This window comes from Pseudopipra pipra, chromosome 20, assembly GCF_036250125.1.
Source record: "Pseudopipra pipra isolate bDixPip1 chromosome 20, bDixPip1.hap1, whole genome shotgun sequence".
NCBI classification, from domain to species: Eukaryota; Metazoa; Chordata; class Aves; order Passeriformes; family Pipridae; genus Pseudopipra; species Pseudopipra pipra.
The window spans coordinates 3,583,962-3,609,497 of NC_087568.1; the positions used below are offsets into that span (position 1 = coordinate 3,583,962).

A 25,536-nucleotide genomic window follows, 5' to 3' on the forward strand; every position below is an offset into this window, starting at 1 on the left:
GCCACCAATTGAACAAGGATCCCCCCTTCTCCCTCCATCCAGCCCCCTCAATGCCCAGCCCTTGGCAGAGGGCAGCCTTGGCTGTCATCCTAGAGAAGAAGAGCATTGCTTTGAGGCTTTGGGCTCATTTGAGCACAGCCAGTGTGTGTGTGCAGCTCCCAGACCAGTACGGACACGGTGCCTCGTACATCCCCCTGAGCAACACGCTCCCTGTGTGTCCGTGCATGAGGAGAGCCTGGTGCTGGGAGGGGAGATGGGCAGCATGACCCAGTTCATGGCCTTCTGTCAATAAAGCTGGCACTGGTCCCGCTCATCTTTATGGAATGGATGGGGCTGGACCAGCTCACAGAGCAGGGGATTTCTCTGTGGGGCCCCACTGCAGCATCGAGGGAGCTGTGGATCTCCCACACATGATTGCTCTGCTGCTTGTCTCTCCATGGGAGTGGAGTAGATAAGAAGCATCCTAACTTTCAGCCTTGGAAGCTGGTTTGGCCACCCAGCTTAAATTCCTCCTAGAAGCCCTTATCACTCAAGGAGGAAACCCAAATCCTCTGGCACCTTGGGCTCCCCCTAAGCTGGCGAGCTGAAGGGAGGGGGAGGCCTGGAAAGGGAGAGAGAGCAGAGGAAAAACTTTCTCAAATAAAAAGATATTCAGTAGTTCAGGGCAAACTTTGCACTAGTTGAAGATTTGACCTTGTGTTCTCTACTAAGAACAAACAAGAGAAAAAGGAGGATCATATTATTTTGCCTGAAATTTGGAGTGGATCAAACCCCTGCTGTTCCGAGCCCCTGCAATGAATGGCTATAAACAAGATGCATTTCCGGAGGATGAATTAAACAGTGAGCCTGAGTACTGACTGTGTTTTGAGAGATGTTTATTTGTCCTTGCTGCCTCTCCATAAAGAGTTGCACAAGGACTTACTAAATTTTAACCCCACATTGTTCTTAAGTAAACACTGCCCTTTATCCAACATGAGGAGTGCTTGGAGCTGAGATAAGCTCAGGTTAGCTTGTGTTCTCCGGAGCATCCAGCCTCTTGGAAGCATTCCTGAAGCAGCCCTGGGCACCCACTTCATGCAGACCCCAGGGCAGCCTCAAAGTTCTCGATTGCCTGCAGAGCTCTGGCAGTTTTCTGCACCACTTTTCTGCCAGAAAGTTGTTTGCAAGAAGGTGGGGAGCAGCCTTGGCAGAAGCATAAGTTACATCTCAGCTCCTCTCCTCATTTTACGTGATGGAAAAGGGAAGGGTGATAAACCATGAACACTGGCCAAGGAGCTGTGCTGTGACTTCCCACCAAGTCATTGTCCTGGGGTCCTCCTACCACCACATGGAGCAAGTGCATGCCCATGGCAGGGAGGTTGGAATGAGATGATCTTTAAGGTCCCTTCCAACCCAAACCATTCTATGGTTCCATGTACCATGGTCCATCCATTTCATGTCCTTCCATAGAGATAGCGAAGCACTGAGATCTTCCTGCTCCCAAATCCACACTCTGTCACTCCCAGCATCACTGGTGAACACACAAAAAAAGGCTAAAGGGGGATGAATATCACCGCAAACTTTCCGTCTTCTTTGATTTCCAGAGTCTACACAGCCTGCACTTTTGGACCATCTGCTGGCATCCAGCGGGATGGGGAGTTAGGTCTGCACAGCCATCGGCATTCAAGCATTTTCTGGGGGAAAAACAGTGCTTTTGATGCTCATGAGGGAAAGGCTGAGTAAAAAAGCACAAAAAGTAAAACCTCAGCACCTTGGTGTGAAAGCCAGCCCAGCTCTCCCTGCCTTACGGGGAGCCCCAAGAAATTCCCCCCTCCTTGCTTTCGGGGGTGTTTTGTGGTGTTTCCTCCACTTTGGGGGGACGTAGCCACAGGATGTAAGATGCTGAACATGATTCTCCAAAAAGAAGAAGGATCTGTGCCTTGTAGAAACATTTCTGAACTCGTGTTTGTTCCCTCTCATGGGTCTGGGCAGAATGTCAAAGCCTGCTCTGAGCTGGAAATATTTTAAGACTAGCACTCACTGGAGACCGAAACAATGGCAATTCTTCAGCTACTGAGGCTTTTATAAAAGGGCTTTTGACACAGAGGCTGCTTAGGGTTGGGTTTTTGGGTTTTATTTTTTAGTTGGTTTTCCTCCCAGAAAACACTGTGCCAGTGTCCGTGTGCGTGCTCGTGCGCACACTTTTGCGTGTGCAAAATAATCCCTCAGCTTCCAGGGGGAATGGCAGTCGGTGGGAATGCCCAGGAGGATGCCTCCAGCCCTGCTCCAGCAAGGAGAAGGCAGAGGCTCACACGGGATGCCACGCAGCGATGCAGGAAGAAAAAGACATTTTAGAGTAAATGTCAGCTTTTGCGTTTCTGGGTTTGGGGCTTTTTTTAAACATGTGGGTGGGACTTTTAATGCCCAGATGAAGCTGAGACGGTTTCAGTCTCCAGGGCTTATCCAGAAGATTCACACAAACACTATGGAAAGTGTCTCTTTGCTTAGGAGGATGAAATTTGACACTGCAGAGATTTTAACCCGGTATTTCAGCAAGGAGCCTCAGTGGTTAGCGTGTCATATCTGATAAAGGCTAATCAGCCCTCCTTCAGGCACCATTCAATTCTTATTTCCATCTGCTTCCCATGCAGATTGCATTATCCACGATATGTACTCACATGCAGGCAAACCAGTGCGAGTTCTGCTCAGCTCTGGTCTCCCCTGGACACAGGATCAATGGTGAAGGATGGGCATGATGGATCACACAACCAGAGCCCTTGCAACCAGCCCAGGCAGCCCCTAACCAGGTCTTCAGCACTGTTGGGAAACCAGCGTTATCCAGCACCAGTTTGCACTGGTGTGGGGATGGGATCCCAATGGGGAGCGGGTTTCCTGCACAGCCCTGCTGCCGCCTGCCTGCCCCAAGCTCAGCATTCCCTGGCCCCGGTGCCGTCCCACCCAGGCTCCTCTCCCTGCTCCGTGTCTGAAGCCTCCTCAACAATTACCCCCGGTCGCTGTTTGTTCAGGCGATGTGGATTTAGCTCTCCAGCCTCATGTGCAGTGTGTGTATAGGGAAAGATAGATTGCCACTACTTTCCAGTATAAATCACATTCCTTACAACACTCCAAAGTAGCATTTTCAACCTCAGGGTGCTAATAGGATCCAGCAGGAGAAAGAAATGTCAGCTAAGTAGCAGGCGCTGTTTGGAGAGTGCAATGGAGCTGATCCACAGCCCCGGGGCAAAAGGAGCAATCCCAGGGCAAAGGTTAAAGAGTTCAGGAGCACTTCAGCCTACTTAATTGCAACAGGGCTCTTACACGGTGCAAGATGGATGGCTCGAGCCGGGCAAGGGGGGCAGAGCGGGGGCAGCAGCATCACCCGCCGGAGGCACACGGACCGGGATGGAGGGACGGAGGGATGGAGGGACCACAGCCACCCCTCGCTCCTCCCCAAAATGCTGCTGCGTGGCAAAGTGGCCCGTGCCACAGCAGGACCCCCCCGGCCACCACCTCCACTGGGAGCCCATCCCAATCCTCGCCCGATAAACGGGAATTTATATTGGAGCAGGCTGATGCTGCGGAGGTTTTGCAACAGCTCAGCACAGCACTCGCCCAGGCAGATAAATAACCAGTAGCGAGAATAACTCCAGCTGCCAAGGAAATGTTTCCTGCTCCCCTGAAAATCATAAGGAACGTTTTAAGGGGGGGAAAAAAAGGGGGAATTGGTTAGTGTTGCAGATCTTGTCATTTTTCTTACAGGATTTGTTTTCTTATTTCCTTTTATTTTGAATCTTCAGAATCTGAACATGTTTTCTATCAATCCCAAAGTGCTTCTGCTGGGAAGGTGCCTCAGATAATATTTTTAGAAGAGTTTTGGCTTGTTTTCTGACACATCTGAGAAATGTCATCAAAAGCTGATGTTTTGCATGGAAAAGCTCTTCTGCATTATTTTTTTTTTTTTAATCTAAAGAAAAAAATAGAATAAAAACATTTCATCCATTTCTCACAGGGAGGTTTATGCTGTTTCCCTGGTGATAAAAGCACAGGGCTGGCTCTTGAGACACACGCGTTTAATTCCCAGCTCTGCTGCAAACCCCCGCGATGACCTTGGACGAGCCACTTGGGCTCCGATCCGTACGGGATGGGATTTTTCCCTTAAAACTCCCGTTTGGCCTCTTCGACCGGGATAATGTCTGAAAAAAAACCAACTCATTTCACTCGGGCCCCTGTTCTCCCACCCCATCGCCCACCCATCCCGCTGGGGATGCTGCCCTGCGTGGGTGCTCCATCCCTGCATCCCGAAGCCCCCGCGGTGGCCGGGATGCGGAGCGAGGGCCGCGGATGCCCTCTCGTGGGAAGAGCCGGGCTCGGCTGCGCTCTCGATCCCGGCGGGAACATGGATATACCCCCATGACCCTGCGCTCCCCAACCCCAGGATGCTGCGGGTACCCCGATCCCCCCGAGCCCGCAGGACCACCCCCGATCCTCCCCGGGATGCAGCGCTGCCGCCGGGCATCACCGAAACCTTCCCAGGGCAAAACACTGGGCACATTTTATTGAGGAAAGGGGAGAGGAGGGCGTCCTGCCCGCCCGTAGGAGCAGCGATGGGGACATCCCTGCTCCCAGCACCCATCCCACCAGGATCCCGCATCCCCTCAAGCCCCGGGGGGCTCAGGAGAGGAGCAGGGCAGCAAGGACGCAGGGCAGCAGGAGGTGGCCGCCCGCGAGGCCGGGGGGAGGCCGGGGGGCTCTGGGGGAGCCGTTGCAGAGGTCGGTGTCGCAGCAGTGGATGCGGACGCCCGGCAGCTCCTGCTGCTGGCAGTGGCGGGAGGTGGCACAGCCGCTGGTCAGCAGGATGCCCAGGACCACTGCAAAGCAAGCAACAGGGCGGGACGTCAGGGCGACGAGCAGGGTGGAGGGGGATGCTCTGCCAGCTTTCCACCGGGGGCAGGCCCTGCTAGGGGGCTGCGAGGGTGGGTTTGGGGTGTGAGCATCACCAGCTCCACCCTGCTGCCCCACAGGTGGACTCACCGCTCTCTGTCTTAATGCAGAACCGGTGCTTGAAGCCCTGGTGGGACTGGGAGCAGGTGATCACCTCGGGGTTAGAGCACCCCATGTCCACGTTTTTGGTGCCAACCACGATGTTGCAGCCATAGCACTGGAGTCCAGACACTAAACAAGAACCGTAAGAAACACAGCTGGATTTTTCCGGGGGGGGGGGGGGGGGGGGGGGGGGAAAGCTTCAACTCGTTCTGAGCTGCTCTCTAACGACGGCTTCGCAGCGCTCCCTGCCTTGCCAAGTCGCATTAAGCGCTGAGCCAAGAGCCCGGAGCTGCCCGTCACTTGTTTACCCGGTGGGCTCAAAAATACGGAATCATCTCCCACTAGAGGTCAGTGCAAAATCAGAGATTAGCCGGAGATTTGCGCTGGGATCAAACAGTGGGAACAAGGGAGCTTTGAAACAGGGGGTGTTAAGAGTAGGTGAAACCTCACAACGAACACCACCGTGTCAGGGCTCGGTTGCACTCAGAAACGGCTTTTCCCTTTTTCACCAAATTTCTCCAGTTTAGCTGTGCCCATGCTGGAGGCACTCGCTCCAGAGGGATGGTTTCATCAGAATGGTTTGGTTTTCTCCCTGAACACAGTCCTGATTTTATCACAGGTTCTATCAAGGAGGCAAACCAGCTCGAAAACAGAAGAGAAATCCTCGTTCAGAGCACTGTGACCCCGGGACAGCGGCCTCAGTGTGTCCCCAGGGCTTTGCACACTTGCACTGGCGGCAGCTCAGTCCTTCCCTGCAGGGTCAGAAACTGTGCCTGAGATTTGCTAGATTGGGAATTAAGCCATTTCTCAGGTTTCTCAAAAAAGAAAAAAACAGGAGGAAAAAGGAAAAAAAAAGGCCTCCAACAATATTAATTTACATTGACCAGAGTTTAAGGCAACCTCTGGATCAGGTTGCACTTATTGCTGCCATTACCTTTCCTCACCTCCAAAGGCTGACCCAGAGCCCTTCCCAATCCCAGCCTCCTCTGCTCCCACAAGGTTTTTGGGAGGTGGGTGAGACCCTCACACCACCAGGCATGGTGAGGGGAGTCCCTGCCCTGGCCAGAGCAGGGAAGGAGAGTCCAGGAGATCTCAAATTCTGCCACACTGCCCTTTTGTACAAATCATGATGATTTCAGCTCTGTCCTAAAACCACCAACACACAGCTGTACCGCTTAGGGCAGTAACACCCCCAAATTCATCCCGAGGATAAAACACACCTGAGCAACCAGGCTTTAGGGAGGATGCAAACCAGTGGATGTACTCCAAAGTGTGGGGTACACACCACACCCCGGGAACAGCAGCACTTACCCTCTGGAAGGACGAACACCACGGTCATCAGAGACAGGATCCCATGGGCACCTCCAGGCATGTGTCTGCAGAGCATGGGGGGCAGATCCTGGAGTCCACCCAGGGCTCAGAGGACGAACACCGGGGTCTGGGGGAGCGGGCAGAGGTTTCCTCTCCTCCGAGCTCTTTTTCCCAGCCGTGCTCGTCGCCTCCTCTTCACCTGCAAACCTCTCTGCCGGGATAGAGGGAAATGCCGTCGGTGCAGCAGGGCTCTGGCTTCTCCAAGCTTCTCCAGCCAGCCCCGTGGCACCCAGTCTCCTTATGTCGATGCTTAATTTCTCCCTTTTCCTCTTGAGAAATTCTCTGATTCTTTCAGTTCATGCACAGACCTGAGTGCGTATGTGCTACCCTCAGTTATTTCTGTCCTATTTCCTCTGTCCACGATCACTTCCCATTAATACCACCGTGCAGCAGCTCTTGGAGAGAAATTCTCCCTAATCAAGATTTAGTTTTAAATCCACTTCGAAATCCTCTAATTCAGTTGGATTAGGCAGAAGGGGTTTGGGGAGATGTATGGTTTTACTTTTTTTTTTTTTTCCATCTCTTTTTCCTCTCTGAGCTGCCTCATCTTCATGAACGGACCCACCGGCTTTCTGTGACATATTGTGCTATTTAAAGAGGGCAGGAATAATTTTATTAAAGAGAAGCAGTCAACTAATTTTAAATCCGAGACTTGAGATCCTCTAACAAAGTACAGCCCTGGGGATGGCCGTGGGGTTAAAGGGAAAACCTGGAGGAGAGAGAAGGTTTGAATGTAGTGTGTGTATTTACAGACAAAAAAATAGTTGCCTTAATAAAGCAGGGAGAGACCAAACAGAGCCAGCCCCAGGCTTGGATTGGCTCTGGAGGGAGCTGGGGCTGCCAGGGGCTTGGGAAGGGGGTGGGGGTGCAGTGGAGGAGAGGACTGAGCTGTGACAGCTCTTTGGGGCCAGGGTTGGACCCACATCCACATGGGACACCACGGATGTCACCAGCTGCAGGATCAGGCCCCCAGACCCCTGTTGGCTCCTCCACCACTGTCCCCACAGGCAAAGCCTCAGCTCTCAGCGGAGCTAATGAGACTTGGAGAGCTAATGCTTACTAATAGGAGAGCGTGACCGAACGCATGGGATTAAAAAATTAAAATGACAAAATAAGCTGCTTATGTAGCTCATCCAGCAACTGCCTGCTAGCAGCACCTGAAATCCCCCACCCTGGGCACCCCAGCCCACCGGGCACCTCCTCTGCCAGACACAGCTCCCAGACAGGCAGGCTTGGACCTAATCTCCGACAGCATCTTCATTAGCACGCATCCTTATCAATATTTCACCAAGAAATAGCACAAACTGGTCCAAGTAGGGGCATCTACAGCTCAGGAAGGGCAATTGGCACCTGGGAGATGCACCCAAGTAATGCAGCTCATGTATTCAAATCTCCTAAACCACCCACGGTGTCTCGCTTGCCTCAAAACAATGTGATTGTAACAAATGTCTGACACAGTAAAGCCTGAAAGCCTGGAGGAGAAGGGATAAAACACAGGAAATGGGATTGATTTAAACGCATGCATAAATCAGAGCATTCAATAAGGAAGGGAAACTAACTTTTAATCCCTTAATAAACTCATCAGTATCTGGAAGGGGCGGCCAGGAACAGCCTGGGCTCTGCAGCAGCAATGTAGCATCCGTGGAAGTGTCCAAGGCCAGCTTGGACTGGGCTTGGAGCAACCTGGTCTAGTGGAAGGTGTCCCTGCCCATGGCAGGGGGCGGGAATGGGATGAGCTGTAGAGTCGCTTCCGTTCTGTGACCCAAACCGCTCTGTGACGCTGTGATGCGGCAGATGTTGCACAGCTGGCGGGGCCGGGGCCACGCACACCTCTGGGCACTGCACCTGGCTCCGCAGCCTCACCCGGCAAAGCGGCTCCTCTGCCAGCGGCACAGGGCACCGGCTGGTCCTTCCTGCCGGGAACCCAGCGGGAAGGTCTGCGGGACTCGGTGGGGCCGAGGGATGTCACGGTGCAGTGAACCTGGGGTCGGTGGGACCGCCAGTGGGATGCTGGGGAGGGGGGTAATCCCAGTAGGAACATCAACTCCCAGCGCCGGTTTGAGGAGATGCAGCGCTGATTTAGCCAGATGTTTGTCTCGTTTTATTCCTCTGGGATGCAGAGGAGAAAGGCCTTGAGAAAAGGGAAAAAAAACCCAACCCAAACTCTTCCACCGCTTCCAAGTCTGGAACCTGTAACTCGTCATTAGCTCTGATGGAATTCGGAGAGATTTAACTTCCCGGGGCGGCGGGAACACGCCGGGAACAGGCCTCCTTCCCTCGGCTCCGGGAGATTCTATCAGCAAATCTCGCGGGACACTCCTGCTCCCAATTTAAACCTGCGGGGCAGCTGAACCCTGCGCAGATTAGGCGGGTCCGCCGGCAAATCCCTCTGGGAGTTCATCCCGCGGGCGGGCGGCTGGGAGCGCTCGGCGGCACCGCCCCGCACTCCGCCCCCTCCGAGGCGGGACTCGAACCCGCGCACCCGGGGCCCGCCCGCCGGAAGCAGAAGTGCCGCCCCCCAAACGGGCCCAGTGACTGGGAGCACGCCCGCCCGCCAGGGGGCAGTCAAAGAGACTCGATCGGCTGCTGCGCTCTGATTGGCTGGAAGCGATGAATATATTAAGAAGGTAGGAGAACGCGCGCGTTTGTGAAGTTTTGCCTGGGTTTTCAGGGAATTTTTAGTCGTAGTGGAATCAGACTAAATATATAATATGGGGAACAGTTATAAGTATCAAAATGATATGAAGGAAAACACGAATATCTCCTCACTCTGTCCTATATAGAAGTGGCTTGCTGAAGGTTTAAATAGCGACGGCAGCCACGTGAAAAACGTGTTGTATGAAAGGAGAGAAGGTTAGCACTCCCCTTGATAAGGATGGAAGAGGTCCTAGTGGCCTATACAACACACATACGGTTAAGGCACTGCCACCTACTTCGTGGCATCTAACCATGTTTTTCGGTTTGTTCTTTTTTGGAGGGGCGGACCTTAAAAAACCCGGCAGCAGCTTTTGTCACCCAGCTGCTCCTTTTCCCTCGGCCCAAACGCGCCCAGAAAACCAGACAGCCAAAGAAAGAGCTGGCCCTCCCTCAGCACGCTGCAATGTGCTCCGTCCCCTCTCAGCCCGCACCAAACACCTCCCCTACTACAGCCCATCTACAAACCTTCTTTTCAGTGCTCTGCTTTAGGTGATCCCGGCCCTCAAACCACCACGGCCACGCCAGGTTGCATATAATTACAGCTAAGTAGAGCTCATGCCAATAGGCCCCAGCATTAATCCCAGGTGGGATATTAAGGATTTAAACATAACCTTTACAAAGAACAGCTTTCCAGCAGATCCTTTACATCAGGGCTCCACTAGCCCTGCTGTTCAAGAGATTTTCTCCTGATAGCAGGAAAATCATCTCCCTTCTCCCTAGCTCTTTAAAGCCATAGCACAGCTGGGCAAAGCCACTCACACACAGAGAGACGAGAAGTACTGTGCCAGAAAATATTTCTGAATCTACATTAAAATGCTCTGCTGGAGTAAAATACCCTCTTCTCCACCCTGTAAAGCAGCACAGCCTCACCTTGCATTGAAAAGTTTCATTGGCCTGCAAGAAGAAGACTGAAAAAAAATCATGGATCAATTATTTTAGCAGTGACGCTCACCAAGTCTAGACACACAGTGTCCCTTCCTGGTGGTAATGAAAAGCCTCAAAAGCCAGTGATATTATTAATAGCCATTTTAGCACCAGCTCAACATGAACTCTATTTTTATATTTTAAAAAGAAAAGCTATACCTCATGTCTCACAGCTCTTTTTCTCTCAGGGCAAAGCCAGGCAGCCTCAGGGCAGCACTATAGAGGTCTGTACTGTAATTGATTTTGTGTTATTACCAAGCATGAGGTCAATACCAAAAGAATTGGTCTTTGCTTCACCAGGAACAAAACATCCTCTTCCAGCAGAACCCTTTGGGTGCAATAAACTTGTGCCTCCGTGCAGTTCTTAACCAGCACAAGCTAAATCCTGGATCCCTGCTCAGCCTGCAAGGAGAGGGCAGCTGGATTCCTTGCCCCTTGGCTAAAGCTCTGTGAGGGGTTGTACTAATGTCTCTGCTGAGGACACCTTAACTTGAGTCCTCTTAATAAACAAATTTTGACCTGTGTTCCTCTTTTTCTCCACAACTGATGTAAAACACCATGTTGCTGTTCCTCCTCCTCCCTCACTGGAGCTGCTACAGAAACACTTCCCTCAAAAGGTGTTTTTGAGGGGAGCTTCATGGACACAGACACTTCACATTAGCACACTTACCACAAACATACACATAAAATCCCACCTTTTTATTATGGCATATGGTATTTTTGTTTTGTTTTGTTTTTGAATGTGTAAATACCACATGGGTATGACAAAAAGGGAAAGAAATACCAACGCTGCGATAGATACAGAGTCATGCCATTAGCAATACAGCTTCATACGATGGATTTCCAAGATACAAAAGTCTGGGGTTTGTTTCTTTTTACATTGAAATAACTTTACAGTGTTCTGTGAGCATTGCTTTAGAACCAGAAGAGGAAAAAAAAAAAATTAAAGTATGCTGAGAACAACTACAAGCAGGATTCATTTTAATGGTTAACAGAAGAACTGTAACTTTGCTCTAGAACAGCATCTATTAAACACACGTAACAAGAGGTAAGCAACTATACAGAAGGTAAGAGATTCCACCACAGGAGTCAAGTCAGGGGCAGGAAGAGGGAAATCTGGAACTGCATGGTTTTATTTGGTCACAAAGTTTAAGCTGAGTGTTTAAAATGAAGCACCCTTAAAGATGCAGTACTCCTATTTAAAACAATACAGAAACTTCCCAAGAGACTAGAACCTACATTCTGGAAAACAAAACAAAAATAAAAAAAAAATAAAAAAAAAATTAGACATTTTAAAAAAATTCCACACATCTCTAGGCTCGTGACTTAACTTACTGGTACAAAGTAGGCTGGCAGGTCTTCCTGAAGCAGCATCAGTGCCCAGAAGCAATGCCACCATAAAGTACAGTATCTTTGGGGTGTCCAAGACAAGGCTGACACTTCTGACCCGACGTCAGAATGATCCATTTGTCTGCCAAAACATTAGGCAACAAAAGGAGACACTGCATCTTTATTTTTTTTTTTTTTTTTCCCACCACGTTGCCCAGCTCTAGCAGAGCTGAGACCTTCTCTTTGGGCCAAGACTAACAGAAACCACTTTGTCAGATATTCTTCAGGTTTCCTGCCAAACTGGATTTATGGGTGGCTTGTGTTTTTTTTAAGTAATTTTTTTTTTTTAAAAACACTTTTTTTTTTTTTTATTTCCTGACAGTCTCTAAAGCAATCCTGGAACGTTTAACAGTCACTCTTCCACAGTTTAATTGTTTTGTCGTTTTCTAGTGCCGCTGACGCGATGATGTTCTCTGTTGGGTGACAGGCTGTCGAGATGACAACATCTAAGCAAGAAAGAAAAAGATATAAAACCACAATTATTTGCAGCAACGAAGCCTGGTTCGTGGCAGGCACTTCTGAAAATTAACATGTGTTGCTACTGTGTTTTTAAAACAGCAAAGGCAAGTTGTTATTAAAGCAGCAAAGCCAGGTTATTATTTCCTTGTAGCAGAATTAAACGCATTATTTGTAAATATTTTACAACTGTTGCTCCTCTGTGAGAGAAAATACAAGTAAGAAAGAATTAAGAGCAGTAGTTGGAAAGTGTCTGACAGGTTTCAAAATGTAAGAACTCTTTAGATTCTAGTCCCTGCTTATATCTTACGTCTCACACAGCTCATCAAAACCCAGGTCAGTCTTTTCTTGTCATGTAAAGTATTTCCAACATGCCAGTCAATGCTCAGGCAGCACTTCAGAGCCTTGCACTGGCCTGAAAATGAAAACCTGCTGCCACTGCCCCCACTTACAGTCTAAATCAATGGAATACAGCCCAAATACAATGGAATACAACCCAAAGCAAAGGACTGAGCACGCTGAGATGCCACAGCACAGCCTCTTTTAGTTGGTACAGTTAAAACTCTGCTCTTTCTTAAGACTCAGACTTAAGTCTCCATCAGGTGACATCTCACCTCTGCCTTCAAGACCAGGCAGAGTCTGTCTGTCTGAAAAGTACAGACATTTACAGTCCACATCAGCCCTTATCCTTGACAGCTGCAGCTCTGGAAGGTGTTAACAGGCAATTCAAAGCCACTAACATTATGAGTCACTTAAATATCTTGACCAGGTCTGTCCTCAAGAAAATCTCTTTTGCAAGCTGATGTCAAAGTTCTCACAGTGAAAGAATAAAACATTTTCAATGCCCATAAAACCCCTTCATAAAAAGGAGCAAACTCCCAGGGTTCAATTAAGCTTCAGCCAGTCAAAAATTTATGGGTCTGACAGTCAAAACTAAACATCAGAGAGAAAATGCTCAAGCTAAGCTCTCATTACAGGCTGACATGAGGAACATCCCATCAATAAACACAAAATCCCCTTCCACACCTGTGTGTCCTTGTAATTTCTGTACAATCTCTTTTGTCTGAAGGTTCCAAATATAAACCAGGTTGTCTTCTGACCCAGACACAATCCACTGGAGGGGCAGAGAGAAAACACAGTTATTTTAATCTTTCTGATCTGTAACAATAAACATTTCATTGTCATCATATGAAAGGGAAGAAGAGGAAAAGTCAGGGAGCCTGCAATGGGAGAGAGGGCCCACCTAGAGACACAGATACCTGTGAACCAGCACCCCCCAAAGGAGGTTTCCAGCCCCAAACTTGTTTCATCTACAGAGAAGAGCAGTAAAAAATGGCACACTGGTAAAAATAAAGAAACAAATAACCACCAACCTTTCCACCAGTAACAGAGAAATTGGCAAATATGCAGTACTTCTCATTTTTGTGTCCTGTGTATGTCTTCAGGCACTGGAAGTGAAGAGTCACAAGTCATTAATGCAGCTGGGAGGGAGTTTTCTCAGTCAAGGACAAACTCTTGGCAGAAAAGACTAAACATATCTGCCTTCTTTCCCACCCTGCCACTTATCTAGAGGATGCAGAGGGCATCTCTGCCCTAGAACACAAAAAAATAAAGCTCTAAATTTGTCCCATTACCACAGTGAAAGAGATCAAAGGCAATGTGTTGTTCATAAAGAGAAAAATGCAGAAATATTGCTGTACTTAATGTCCCAGGCCTATGTGGGAGCCAAATATTTTAATTTCTTTTCTTTTCAAAGGCATCTTTAGCCAGAGAATCATGGAACAGTTTGAGTTTGAAGGGACCTTTAAAGGTCTGCCATGGGCAGGGACACCTTCCACTAGCCCAGATTGCTGCAAGCCCTGTCCAACCTGGTCTTGGACACTTCCAGGGATGGGGCAGCCACAGCTTCTCTGGGCAACCTGTGCCAGGGCCTCACCACCCTCACAGTAAAGTATTTCTTCCTTAAATCTAGTCTAAATCCACCCTCTTCCAGTTTAAAACCATCACCCCTAGTCCTGTTGCAACAGGCCCTGCTAAAATCGTGTCCTCTCTAATAAAGAAGTACTAACACTTTTTCTATAGTACTCATAAAATGTTAAACAAGTTCAAAAAGCACAAATTAAATCCAGGTTTTCCTATAAGCTTAGCCAAGTCTACATAGTGAGACAGAATTACCTTTCCTTTGCTGTAGTCCCAAAGTTTGAGAGTGCTAAAAAAAAAAAAATAAGAGAAAAACAAAAGATTTTAGTTCTTAGGGATTTTTTTAATCTGACAGTTTCTTATCAGCAGAAAAAAATTTCTCCACACCAGATTTCTTAAAGTCTACATGGATCATATTAGCCTGGTTTCAGAATGCAGGGTTAGTTAACCCCAAAGTATCAATTTTACTGCCATACCATTCATATTCTCCTCCATGAAATCCAGTATATATAAAGTCATGTAGTAGCATTACTATGGCAGCCAAAGAGCAGCAAAATAAAGTATTATCTGCTACCCAATACTCAAAGCCTGTGTGCTTTTCTCCTTTTTTTTAATACTTACTTGTCCAAAGTTGCAGCTAATATGTATTTGCCATTTGGTGAGAATTTCACAAAAGACACAGGAGGGTTGTCATCATCTACAGCAAAATTAAAAGCATTATTAGTGCACAGCTGTATTGTCTCACTGGCAGAGAACTTCTTTTGACATTAATTTGTTGTTAAGAGTTTCACTGAAACAGAATATCTGTGTCACAACAGCAAAAAATAGAGCACAGACAGGAAATATTTCTACTTACCAATCAGTGTTTTCAAGCACTGGCCTGATGCTGTATCCCAGATTCGACTATTAAAAACACACAACAGCCATTACTATTGGTTTTGAAAGCTTTGTTCCAATTTCAACATTACAAATACAAAGGCTTTTTTTTAAAAAAAAGTCTTTTTTTTGAAATGCAAAAGGTTTGAAGAGTGATGCAGACAAGAAATAATCACTTACCACAGTCCATCGTAGCTACTTGACACTATCAGGGATCCATCACGATTGAAATGCACCTGTAATGTTATTAATACTAAATATTAATTATTAAAATCAGTAACTTTACTGGTGTTCATAAACATTTGATCTTTAAGTCCCACTCAAGTCCTTATCCTCCATCACTGACATGGAATACATGTTTCTTCAGAAGCTAAGAACACATGAGCACACAGATACTCTGTTCAGACAGCATCAGCAGGTTCCAGCCTGGGGATTGTACCTTATCATTTTAAGGGTGTGGAATTTAACCTCTTATGTAGCCACTTGTATGTTTTAAGGTCAATTTATTGCCTTTATATGCCTCAAAATGCAGCTATTTTAAAGAATTACCACTACTAAGGTATATTTTTGAGTGTGAAATATCTTCTATGCAAGGCAGAATGATCATGTTACTGTAGCCACGATTCAACACATCTGAGGCTCAATTTTTTTCCAGTTTTCTCCACTTCAAAAGCATTTAAGAAATGAACACCTTTTTTTTTTTCTTTCATTTGAATGGATATTGTTGTATTCTGAGTTTATTTCACCTGTTAAATGAATGAGCTTTCAAACAAGAGTGTAGGGAACAACCCCGCTCTGGACTTTGGTAATTGGTTGAAACACCAAGGCAAGAGACATCCAGGTTGTTCTCTTGAGCATCAAGAGACCACAAATCTGTGTGCCAGCATGACTGCCAGCCTCAGGTATGACTGGCACACCTCTGGTCTATTCACATTAACAGCCAGGATCAAAATCCATACAGATCTCAGAGAAAACACTGCTCATTTCATCCCCACTGAGCAATGACCACAGCCCAGCCTCTACGCTGTGTAAGGGTTTGGTAACAGTCAGAACACAACCCCCTCCTCTAGAGAGGCAGGACAGGAGCTCTGCTGAACAAAATAAGCATGTTAGTGTGTTCATTTATTGTGAGGCACTTACAGCTGAAACTGGGTCAGAATGAGCAGGCAACGTCTTGAGGCACTTCCCTGTTTTCACATCCCATATCCTCACGCTTTCGTCAAACTGGAGGTGGAAGAAAGGCACAGGGTGGTTTTAGTGAAGCACCTACTCAAGGCATGCAAGATGTTACAGCTTGGCTATGGCACGTGCCTCCCTCCAGCTGGATCAGAAAGCCCAGGACACAGGCACTGCACAGAGCAGGAATGACAGACTGGGAACAGCTCCCTGAACTCCTCTCCGTGTAGGAAACCTGCACGTTCAGGATGGTTGAGGGCTTGAGTATGTCCCCAGGCAAAGGCAGCAGTTCATCTAACTACAAGATGTGCATGTGGGGGAAGACAGAATTTAAATGGATTGGATGACTCATATTCTTTCATTTTATATTATTTTCAAACCATGTACTAAGGTCTGACCTGCTCTGCAGAGGGTCCAGGTGATTAGAAGTCACACTTGAGTTAAATTAGGGTCTAGGTGATTAGAAACTATAAGTACAGTTGTATCATAAATTCTGTATTCACTATTTATAAATTATAGTACATTGATTCAGCTTGTAGAAATCCTGTGCCATTCTAATCATAAATGTGTGCTGTATTAATCATAATAACATGTTAAGAAAAATAAAGGTGTAATTGTAACTATCATTTAGTGCTGCCATCATTCTGCCAAGGATCCCTAAAGAACCTGTCTGTCCCTTTAGTGACAGGTGACAGAGTGTGCAGTACTTGCTTTCCACAAAGGGAAAAAAAGATAAATAAATCACTCACTGAGCCAGAAACGATGAGGTTTGACTGAGGGTTGAAGTTGCAGCAGAAAACGTAGTTACTGTGCCCTTTCAATGTCTTTAAGCACTTCCCCTGAAATAAAATTTCAGTTAAATGTACAGCACCCTCCAACACCACAAATGCATTCAGGTAAGCCACATTAAGGTTAATCACTGTGCAAGACATAAAGAAACCACCTCTATCCCCAGATTTAGATGGGCAGAGGACCAGCTACAACTAAACAGGAAAGAAAAATTTCAACATATTTTTAATTATTGCAGATAATGTGCAATAATTAAATTGGTCTCCTTTGGGCTACTAAGGAGACCAAGCAGTTTAACAGACCTAACCATTCCCCTCTTTCCAAGAGCAGAGGAGCCAGAGCTTAAAACTCTACCTCTCATCAAAGCACATCAGGCTGTCTCTCAGAAAAACATGAGTGAATGAAGGTAAATAACAATTCCTGCTCTTACCGAGCTTACATCCCATATTTTGAGAGTTTTATCATCGGAGGCAGAGACAAGAAGGTTGGAATCTGATGACCAAGCAACATCAGAGATTCCCTAAAACAAAGGAAAACAATTCTCTTCTCAGCTCTGTTTGTTCAGCGATACAGAAAAATGGAAAACACAGACTGCATATTACACTCACAGCTGAAGCCTGAATGAAAACTCAGCCCTGAGAGTCAGGAATTCAGTGATTTCACTGGGTTAAGAGCTCCTTTAACATATGTTCATTTTAAGCTGAGCCATATACTCTGAAAACACCAATGACTTGTTCACACGGTTCTTGCTGTGGCCACAAACCCCTTTGTTGGAATTCATAAACAGAATGCTATGAAAATTAATCTGAGTAAGTGGCTTTTCTTCATGACAAATGGCTGCTCTTTATGGTCTGAGTCCCCAAAGGCTGGGGAAGAAGATTCTAGTGGTTTTTCTATTGGTAAATCTTCATTTCTGCTCATAAAACTTCAGTGCTTGAGAAACTTTAAGAAACAACACCAAAGGCTTTGGGAGTTTGTGTTTTCTTTAGAACTTTGCAGAATGAGTAAGTGTTGTGTTTATGTAGGCAAACCCACAAGAAAAATTCAGTCTCCTTAAAAGGCAAGTCATTTTGTTCCATACACAAAGGAAAGATGGAACAGGACACAGTGTTACACGGATTTTCACCCAGGAATGCCCTGCCCCGTGTCTGAGGTGGGTTCTCCTTAAATTCAGGGACAAAAGGAGCTGCCTGGGCAGGGAGCAAGCAGGTACTCCATCATCAGCCTGCACTTCACCCATATTCCCAACATTACTCCAGCAATTCCAGGACTGTATAAACAAAGAACTACAAAGCAAGACTGAAGAACAAGCCTTTTACACGAGTCAAACTAACACAGAATAGAAACTTCTGGAGGAGGAGAAAGCAAAATTCTTTAGAAGTAAATTCATATAGCAATCCCTTTACACTTACCAGTTTATGACCAGATATTGTTTTCTCAAACTTGCCATCATACGCTCCCCAAATTTTAATGAGTTTGTCAGCAGCTGGAAAACAATGTGGCAGTTCAGAGATTAACAGCACGGGCAGAGTTGCCCCTTCTAGGTGGGAGGAAATACAGTAACTCCATCCCTGCAGACACTGGGCAGTTCTCCCTCCCCGAGCAGACCTCCATGAATAAGGTGATATGGAACTGGTAAAGAACAGCTTCCTACAGGCCAGGCTGCAGCAGCTGAGGTTACATAAGCTGCCTGGAATGCAGAGTCTCCAGCAGCTTTAGTTTCTCTCATGACAACTTGGGTTTCCACTTTTGTTTTAGATTGCCACTAGTAAAACAGTGCTGGTCCATGGGAATGCTGAAAGGCTTTTGCCCCAAAAAGAACTAAAATCACACCACAAGCTGGAATGAATTAATGCCTGCAGAAACCCAAACATATTATCCATGCTAACTTGCAAAACGTACTCCGGAGAAAAAAGTTGATATTTGCCAGATGTAGAGGTTGGAAAACCTGGGCAGGGGAGAGAGGGGGACTCTTATGAGGACACTTGAACATAAGAATGATTTATATGTGGCACTCTGCACTGGTCTTATCGAGGCTGTCTGCAGTTAAGTCAAAGCCCCAAGTCATTCCCATGTCTGGAAGATTTTCCAGTGGCCCTTTTCAACTGCCCTTTTCCTTATACATGGATCCTCTCTGGATCACTGAGGGTCATCTAAACACATTTTCAAGGGAAAGCTGTCAAATGCTGAACACCAAAAAAAAATATTATGAAATACCAAAGCTAACAGGAAGAGGACTCGTTCTATCACTTAGGAGAGCAAGAAGTGAAATACTATTTATAACAACCTTCTGCATTTCACTGGGGTAACCAAAGGCTCTGACTACCAAACACCACAGGCACACAGGACAGAAGCACATGGCCAGTCCTCTGTATCACACAGCCCAGAAGCACCTTCCTTATTTCCCAGAGCTCAGCTTTGCCTGGAGATACTGTACACAAAGTTTAAATTAAAAGCTTGAGCCATGTCTTTAGCAATACAGAAAAGCTAAAGGGTTTCCTTTGCACAGGGAAAGAACCCTGCCTGGTCTTGCCCATTTGCTCAGTAAAGCAAGCTGAATGGGATTCTCCAACCTGGCAATGCAGAGAAGATCCAGTGTTCAAAGTAACAGAACTTAAACAGCTCAAATCAGATTATTTCAAAGACTGACAGCTTTGGTATCACTCCTTTGAGAAAAACCATGACACTACATCCCTTCTCTACCTGATGGAGGCAACACTAAAGACAGGCCTTCTCCAAGGCTTATGTTTGCATGTTTGAGATGAGTTAAAAAGCAAGCAATACTTACAGGAGCTGGCAAGCCACTCTCCATTAGGACTAAACTTGACTGATGACACTGCCTTTGTATGTCCTGCTAATGTGAACTTCAGAGCATAGTTTGGTTTTACTGGAGCAGGCTGTAAGAAAAATGCATGTGAATGAGTTAAATTCCAAATTTAGCATCTCAGTGACCAGCTCTGGTCAGCACACAGGAATGGATCATGGGGATATTCACCACAACAGAGATTCCAGCATTTACATTCCTCTTTCCTTCTAATTCCAAGGTCCCTTTCTGTCTAGGGCCTTAATGATTCAAGCACAACACCAACTTATCCTTGATATGAATTCCATCCAAGCCAATAACAAACAGCTGAGAATAATCCAGCAGTCCAACCACAAAGTGCTTGGCAGTTCAAAATAACACTCTTGGTTATTGATCCTTGCAGCGCTTTTAAGTGTTTGCAGTTCTCACCTCTATCATGAATTAAATCACAGGCCAACTTCTCCATGCCCCTGAAATCCCACTTTTACCCTTTCCACCCTTTGCAAAGGCTTCATGGTAAGAGAATATCATCTCCTCCGAGCATCTGCAGGCTTCAAAGAACCTGAATAACTGTTTCCCCACGCTGCAACTATGATCACACATTCACTGATTCTCCAGTCACCTCCAGGCATTCCAAGGATACAAACAACCTGTCTTAGTCACACTCAGAGTGACAAGAGGCAAGAAAAGGACAAAAAGACCCCAAGCACTACAGGAGAGCCTACACTCCATCCACTTTTCCCATAAAATCCTCAGCACAACAGCAGGAGCAGAGACATGGAGATCTTAATCTACATGAGAATTCAAATCCTCAGTTGTGGCCTGGCTGTTCAATATGCAGGTAGTTCCATGTGTATTTACAGGGATATTGTTTGGAGCCCCACACACACCTTGCTCTGATTGGTGGAGGAGGAAGGAGTAGATTGTGTTTTGGTGGATTCTGCATCTGGCTTCTTTTCTTCTGTTGCCATGGTTCTGGAGCTGGCAAATGAGACTTATGGGTGCTTGAAGGGGAAAATGAATGTGCTGCTTCAAAAGGCAGCTCTTGCCACGGAGAGGAGAACCGCACTGAAAGGAAAACCTGGAAGGAAAACAAAATATTCTCATTAGCTGTCAAAAAGATACTCAGCAGCCAGAAGAGTGAGAATGGTCTAAGTGCAGGTTGCCAGAAACAAGTATGAAAACCCTGTTTATTATCTGTTGAGCAACACAGCAGTATTTTAGGCCTTCAGACCTACTCATGCATAAGGCCAAGAACCCAAGCCACGTCCTTTGATCGCTCCTTGGAAAGCTTTTTCCCACTCTGCCCCACTCCAAACAGAAAAAACGCACAATAGCTTTGAGGTGTGGCAGGGTTTCTCTATAACATAACCCAAAACACTTTTAACAAGCACTTAGTACACAGTAAATACAAAAGTCTGCATGAAAGATGGAAGGAACAGTCCAAGGCCTTTTTATTTTATTAAGGTAGAGAACACAAGGCCACAACGAAGACAAAAAATAGCCATCACTTCCAAAGCTTAAGACCCTGCTAGATTCCTTTCACCTCAAAATGCAAATATTTTGGTCTCATGTTTCCCTCCTCAACAGTTTGACCATCAAGCTATGCCCTTCTACACCCAAGACTTCCCCCTGACTGGAAGCAGCCTTGGATCAGTCCCTCCACACTCGCTTTCTGTAACAAAACCTGACGGAGTGCAGTGCCAGGATTTGGTAATCAGGGCTGATGCTGCAGAGGGAACAAATCTCCACTGCAGCTCAGCTACATTTCAGCTCAGGATCAGAATCACCCCCAGCTCACACTGTCAGGATTTGCCTTCCAAGTGCGCTCACAATATCCCAGCACTGCTGCCTCTCCTTTTGCTGGTGGCAGCACATTTGGGAGCAAGAGCATTTGCTCTCAGGATCCACTGGCATTCCAAGCATCTCCTTCCCGGGTGGGCGCAGACCAGGGCGTTACCAGTTGCCTGCGGGCAGTACCCAGCCTTGTGCACGACAGGGGAGACCAGAGAACCCCAGGATGGGCGAGGTTGGGTCATCTGCTCCCACCTCCCTGCCTAAGCAAGGCCATCCCAGAGCACATGGCACAGGATTGCGTCCAGAGTATCTCCACTGAGGGAGACCCCACACCCTCCCCGGGCAAATCTAGGGGGGCCACGACGAGAAATTAAAGTTTCCTAACGCGGATCTGCTCCTTTTCACATGGAGCTAATCTGGGCGCTCGGGAGAGCGTGGACACCGACTGCCTGGCCCTGCGGGAGGAGGGCTCTATTCCCGGGGGCGTCTCCATGCCCGAGGGTCTCTCCATTCCCGTGGGAAGCAGCTCCATTCCCGGGGGAAGGGGGGGGTTCTCCCAGCACATCCCAGCGCATCCCCCGCCACCAGGCACGCGGTACCGATAACACCCCTCAGCCCCTCCTCTCCTCCCAGGCCCCCGAATGCCCCTTCCCTGCCCGCCCTCGCCCTGGAAAGGGGGTGTGGGGATCCCAAATTCTGGAAGGCGGGGGGGGTCTGGAGGGCGGGGGTATTGGGGGGGGGCCGGGCGGGCTCCGCGCGCGCCGCCTGCGGGAAGGGGAAGGGGAGCGGAGGGAAAGGGAGGGGAGGGGAGGCGGCGGCGCCGCGCGCGGGCAACGGCCGTGAGGGGAGAAACCCCCCCCGGGGCGGTGCGGGAAGATGGAGAGGCGGGAGAGAGGAGCCCGGAGAGGAGCCCGCCGGCTGCTCGGTGACTTACCGGGGGGATGGGGAAGGGGAGGAGGACGAGGAGGAGGATGAGGAGGGGGGCGGCCGCCGCCTCCTCCGCGGCGAGGGAGGAGCGCGGCCGCGGGAGGGGAGAGGGGGGGACGCGGCGGCGGCGGCGGGTCCGGGTCCGCCACAGGCGGGGAAGGCGGGCAGGGCGCCTGCGCGGGGCGGCGCGGAGGCCGCACAATGCCGCTCTCTCCCGGGAGCGCTACGGCGCGGCCCGAGAGCCAAAAAGGGCGCACGGGCGGGGCCCCGGCCCGCCCCTTCCCTCCCTCCCTCTCTCCCTCCCTCCCTCCCTCCTTCCTTTCTTTTCCCTCCCCTCCTTCCCTTTCCCTCCTTTCCCTCCCTTTTCTCCTCGATTTTCCCTCCCTTCGCTCCCTTCGCTCCCGGCGCCCGCTGCTGCCTGTGCCGCGTGGCCCCCGCGGGTGCGGGTCACGTCCAGCCCGTGCGGGAAAACCAGGCACAGGCGGACACGCAGACAGACAGACAGGGAGTGGGCGGCCACGGCTCTGCGGTCGTTGGAGCTCCGTTGAGCCCGGCTGGGAGAGGGTTGGGTGTCGTTGGGGTGCATGAGTGCAGGTTGGATGCACACAGCAGCAACCTCCGGTGAAAGCTGCTGTGGTATGAGCAAGCAAATTCACACGGCAGCAATGTCTCCATAATGCCTGTAATAAGGTCTATAATGTCTGTATAATGCTTATAATAATGTCTATCTGATGTCTATAATAACCTCTGTAAGGTAGGAATCAGCCTCTTCTCCCAGGGGAACACGGGACGGGACGAGAGGACACGGCCTCAATCTGTGCCAGGAGAGGTTGAGGCTGGACACCAGGAGGAATTTCCTCATGGAAAGGGTTGTTAAACACTGGAATGTGAGGAACTGCCGTTAAACATTGGAACTGCCCAGGGAGGTGGTGGAATCGCCACCCCTGGAGGTGTCCAAGGAACAGCTGGATGTGGCACTCAGTGTTCTGGTCTGGTCGACAAAGTGATGGTCAGAGGTTGGAGCTGATGATCTTGGAGATATTTTCCAACCTAAATGATTCTGTAATGCACGAGCCTGATGTGTGAGCCATTTAACACTGTAACCTTTGCCTGGGTGAGAAGATATCTAAAGCAAGAGTATGTAAGATGTTTTCTCAGTGTATCAGCACACAAAAGTCCTGACTCAGAAAAGTGTTTAATTCATTAAGCCCAAACAGCCAACTTACAACTAAAGATGTGTTTAAGCACTTTTCTGGAGAGCAGTAGGTTTTTCTGAACCCACACAGCACACATTGCAGTCTGCTTTCATTTAAGAGGGAAGAAAAAGAGACGCGTGTCATCTACTGGCCCTTTAACACAGGAAGATATTTAGGTTCCAAAAATTCTAGTGGCAGTTGAGAAAGGAAAAGAAAAGCTGAAAAAATCCTGTGGTAGAGTGAAGCCAAGGCCCTTCTCCTTCAGGCTGGAATCCCACAGCAGAAGTCTGGAAAATTAGCCCTGCCTTCTAAATTCAGGGAGGTAAAACAGTTAGAAGATACTGCAAAGTCACCAGAAGAATATTAAGAAATAAATCCAGTTCAATTTCTGTTGGTGATTCTTCCACATGGTTTTAACTTGAAGTTTTCGGTTTTTTAAAAAATAAATATGAAGTAAAATGAGAGAACACAAATCAAATCAGCAGTATAATGCTATTTATAGAACTTTCTTGTGACAGAGTGTTTTTGTTTCTTTCATATTGGAGATAAAAGTTTGTATTTTGCCTCAGTGTCTGCTTTGGAAATTTTTGCCTGATATATTTATGTATATGGATAATAAAGATATATGCATGTATAAACCCCCTCACCTATGATGAATAATATCTCTCTGGAACCTGAAAAATTACAAATTAATTGTAGTCCTAAACAACCCTTTAGCTTCTAAGTGTAATAGAGATATTTTTAAACAAGTTTCAAGTGTGATAAACTCCCATTTGGCCAAGTACCTGATCCCATGCCAGGCTGGGTTTTTTTGACAGCATGGAGCTCGCAGAGAAAGAACTCGGAGAGCAGGGACATTGCTTTGGGACTGCAGAAAGTGAGGACCCAGGGCTTTGCATGGACAGAAATTTGGATGAAATTTAACTTGATGGTTATGAGTCATCTGTGAGGGTCTTTCTTGCTCCTCCAGCCAGGCTGCCACAGCTGGGATCAGCAGGATGTGACATCTGTCCAAATTCCCTCTCTGGAAAAGAGTGGGGCTTGGCAGGCTTCTCCCTCACAAAACCTTCCATTCCATTTGGTTCAAAATAGCCTGAACTTGGTGACCTGCCAAGTGCACTGGAAAAGACACCTGTCTGAGTTTTTTTGGGGGAGAGCAGCTTCCCATAATGATGAAAGGGAAAGAACAGTCCACAAGTGGCTCAGATTGGAAGGAAGTACCTGCTTTTGGGATGGCTTTAGGGTGCCAGGAACAGAGCTGGGGTCGTGGCTCCTGCTATGACTAACGTATATGATTTTGTCACAGGTTCTGCCAAGACCAGGACTAACCCAGTCCTGCAGATTTGATTCAAAAGGACATTATTGTTTGTGGAAAAGCTCCCAGTAAATTCAGTACACGCTGGACCTGCTCTTTAGACCTGCCTGCTGCAAACCAGCTCGTGCTTACGTTTGTAGTGGTGAGTAATAAGGCGCTAAGCTCACAAGCTGTATGAGTCCATGTTTATGTTTTGGCACAATTGGTAATCTCAGCTCAGAGTTTTGTTTGCTTGGGCCTCTCAGCAGACAGAGGAGGCGCAGAACAGACTTGCTGTGTGTTACACTCTGCTCAAGAAACAGGGAGGAAGAAGTCACAAGAGACCTGCTGCATCTTTTAGGCTTCTAAAGAGCAGCTGATCCCTGACACAGAGCTGTTTCTGGGTGGTTCCTAACATGCTGCTACGTGGTTTTTTTTTCTAAATCCCAGATACATCACATTCATATGTTTCTTCTGGGATTTAAAAACAAACACTGAACCTTTTCCAGGATGATATTTCTACCTCCCCCACTACACTACAAGCTCTGCTTGCATCACTGCCAACATTTGTTCATTTAAAACTAGGAAATCTTACCCCAGTGGAGAGCAGGTGGGATTGGATTCATTCCGGCCTGGGAGGGATGTGTAGCACACTTAGTCTGGGCATGAGGGGCCTATGGAAGTTGAAGAAATGCTTTCAATGTAATATCATTGAACACTGCATGTATCAAACTCCCCATTAGTAAAGACCTGTTAAGAAACAGCCCATGATTTTGAAGAGCAGGTAGGACTTCCCAGAGGACTGGAGTTCCTGCAGTGTGCTGCACTATATCATTCAGTGCAAATTCCCCCCAGTGGAAGTCACAGCCAAGTTAATGCATAAAGGCTGCTGATTTGAG

General features: G+C 47.7%; 2 protein-coding genes and 1 non-coding gene across 3 annotated transcripts; 1 reads left to right on the top strand and 2 right to left on the bottom strand.

Annotated features, from left to right (window-relative positions):
- Window positions 1-4,516: 4,516 nt before the first annotated feature.
- LOC135424985 (ly6/PLAUR domain-containing protein 1-like) lies at window positions 4,517-7,342 on the bottom strand. Its single transcript, XM_064676751.1, has 3 exons — window positions 6,334-7,342; window positions 5,011-5,151; window positions 4,517-4,847 (listed from the first exon to the last, which is right to left on the bottom strand). Exons 1-3 carry the CDS (start codon window positions 6,407-6,409, stop codon window positions 4,651-4,653), a joined length of 414 nt encoding a protein of 137 aa, XP_064532821.1. The 5' UTR covers window positions 6,410-7,342; the 3' UTR covers window positions 4,517-4,650.
- A 1,882-nt stretch (window positions 7,343-9,224) lies between these two features.
- On the top strand, window positions 9,225-9,352 carry LOC135425247 (U6atac minor spliceosomal RNA). The gene has a single exon (XR_010435529.1). It is a non-coding gene; the product is annotated as a U6atac minor spliceosomal RNA (small nuclear RNA).
- Window positions 9,353-10,692: 1,340 nt separating this feature from the next.
- On the bottom strand, window positions 10,693-22,313 carry WDR5 (WD repeat domain 5). The gene is made up of 14 exons (XM_064676754.1): window positions 22,155-22,313; window positions 20,314-20,504; window positions 19,409-19,517; window positions 18,033-18,106; window positions 17,051-17,140; window positions 16,581-16,670; window positions 15,796-15,879; window positions 14,836-14,891; window positions 14,636-14,682; window positions 14,401-14,476; window positions 14,035-14,068; window positions 13,233-13,307; window positions 12,886-12,973; window positions 10,693-11,849 (listed from the first exon to the last, which is right to left on the bottom strand). The coding sequence occupies exons 2-14, from the start codon at window positions 20,392-20,394 to the stop codon at window positions 11,749-11,751; spliced, it is 1,005 nt and encodes a 334-aa protein (XP_064532824.1). The 5' UTR covers window positions 20,395-20,504; window positions 22,155-22,313; the 3' UTR covers window positions 10,693-11,748.
- Window positions 22,314-25,536: the final 3,223 nt, after the last annotated feature.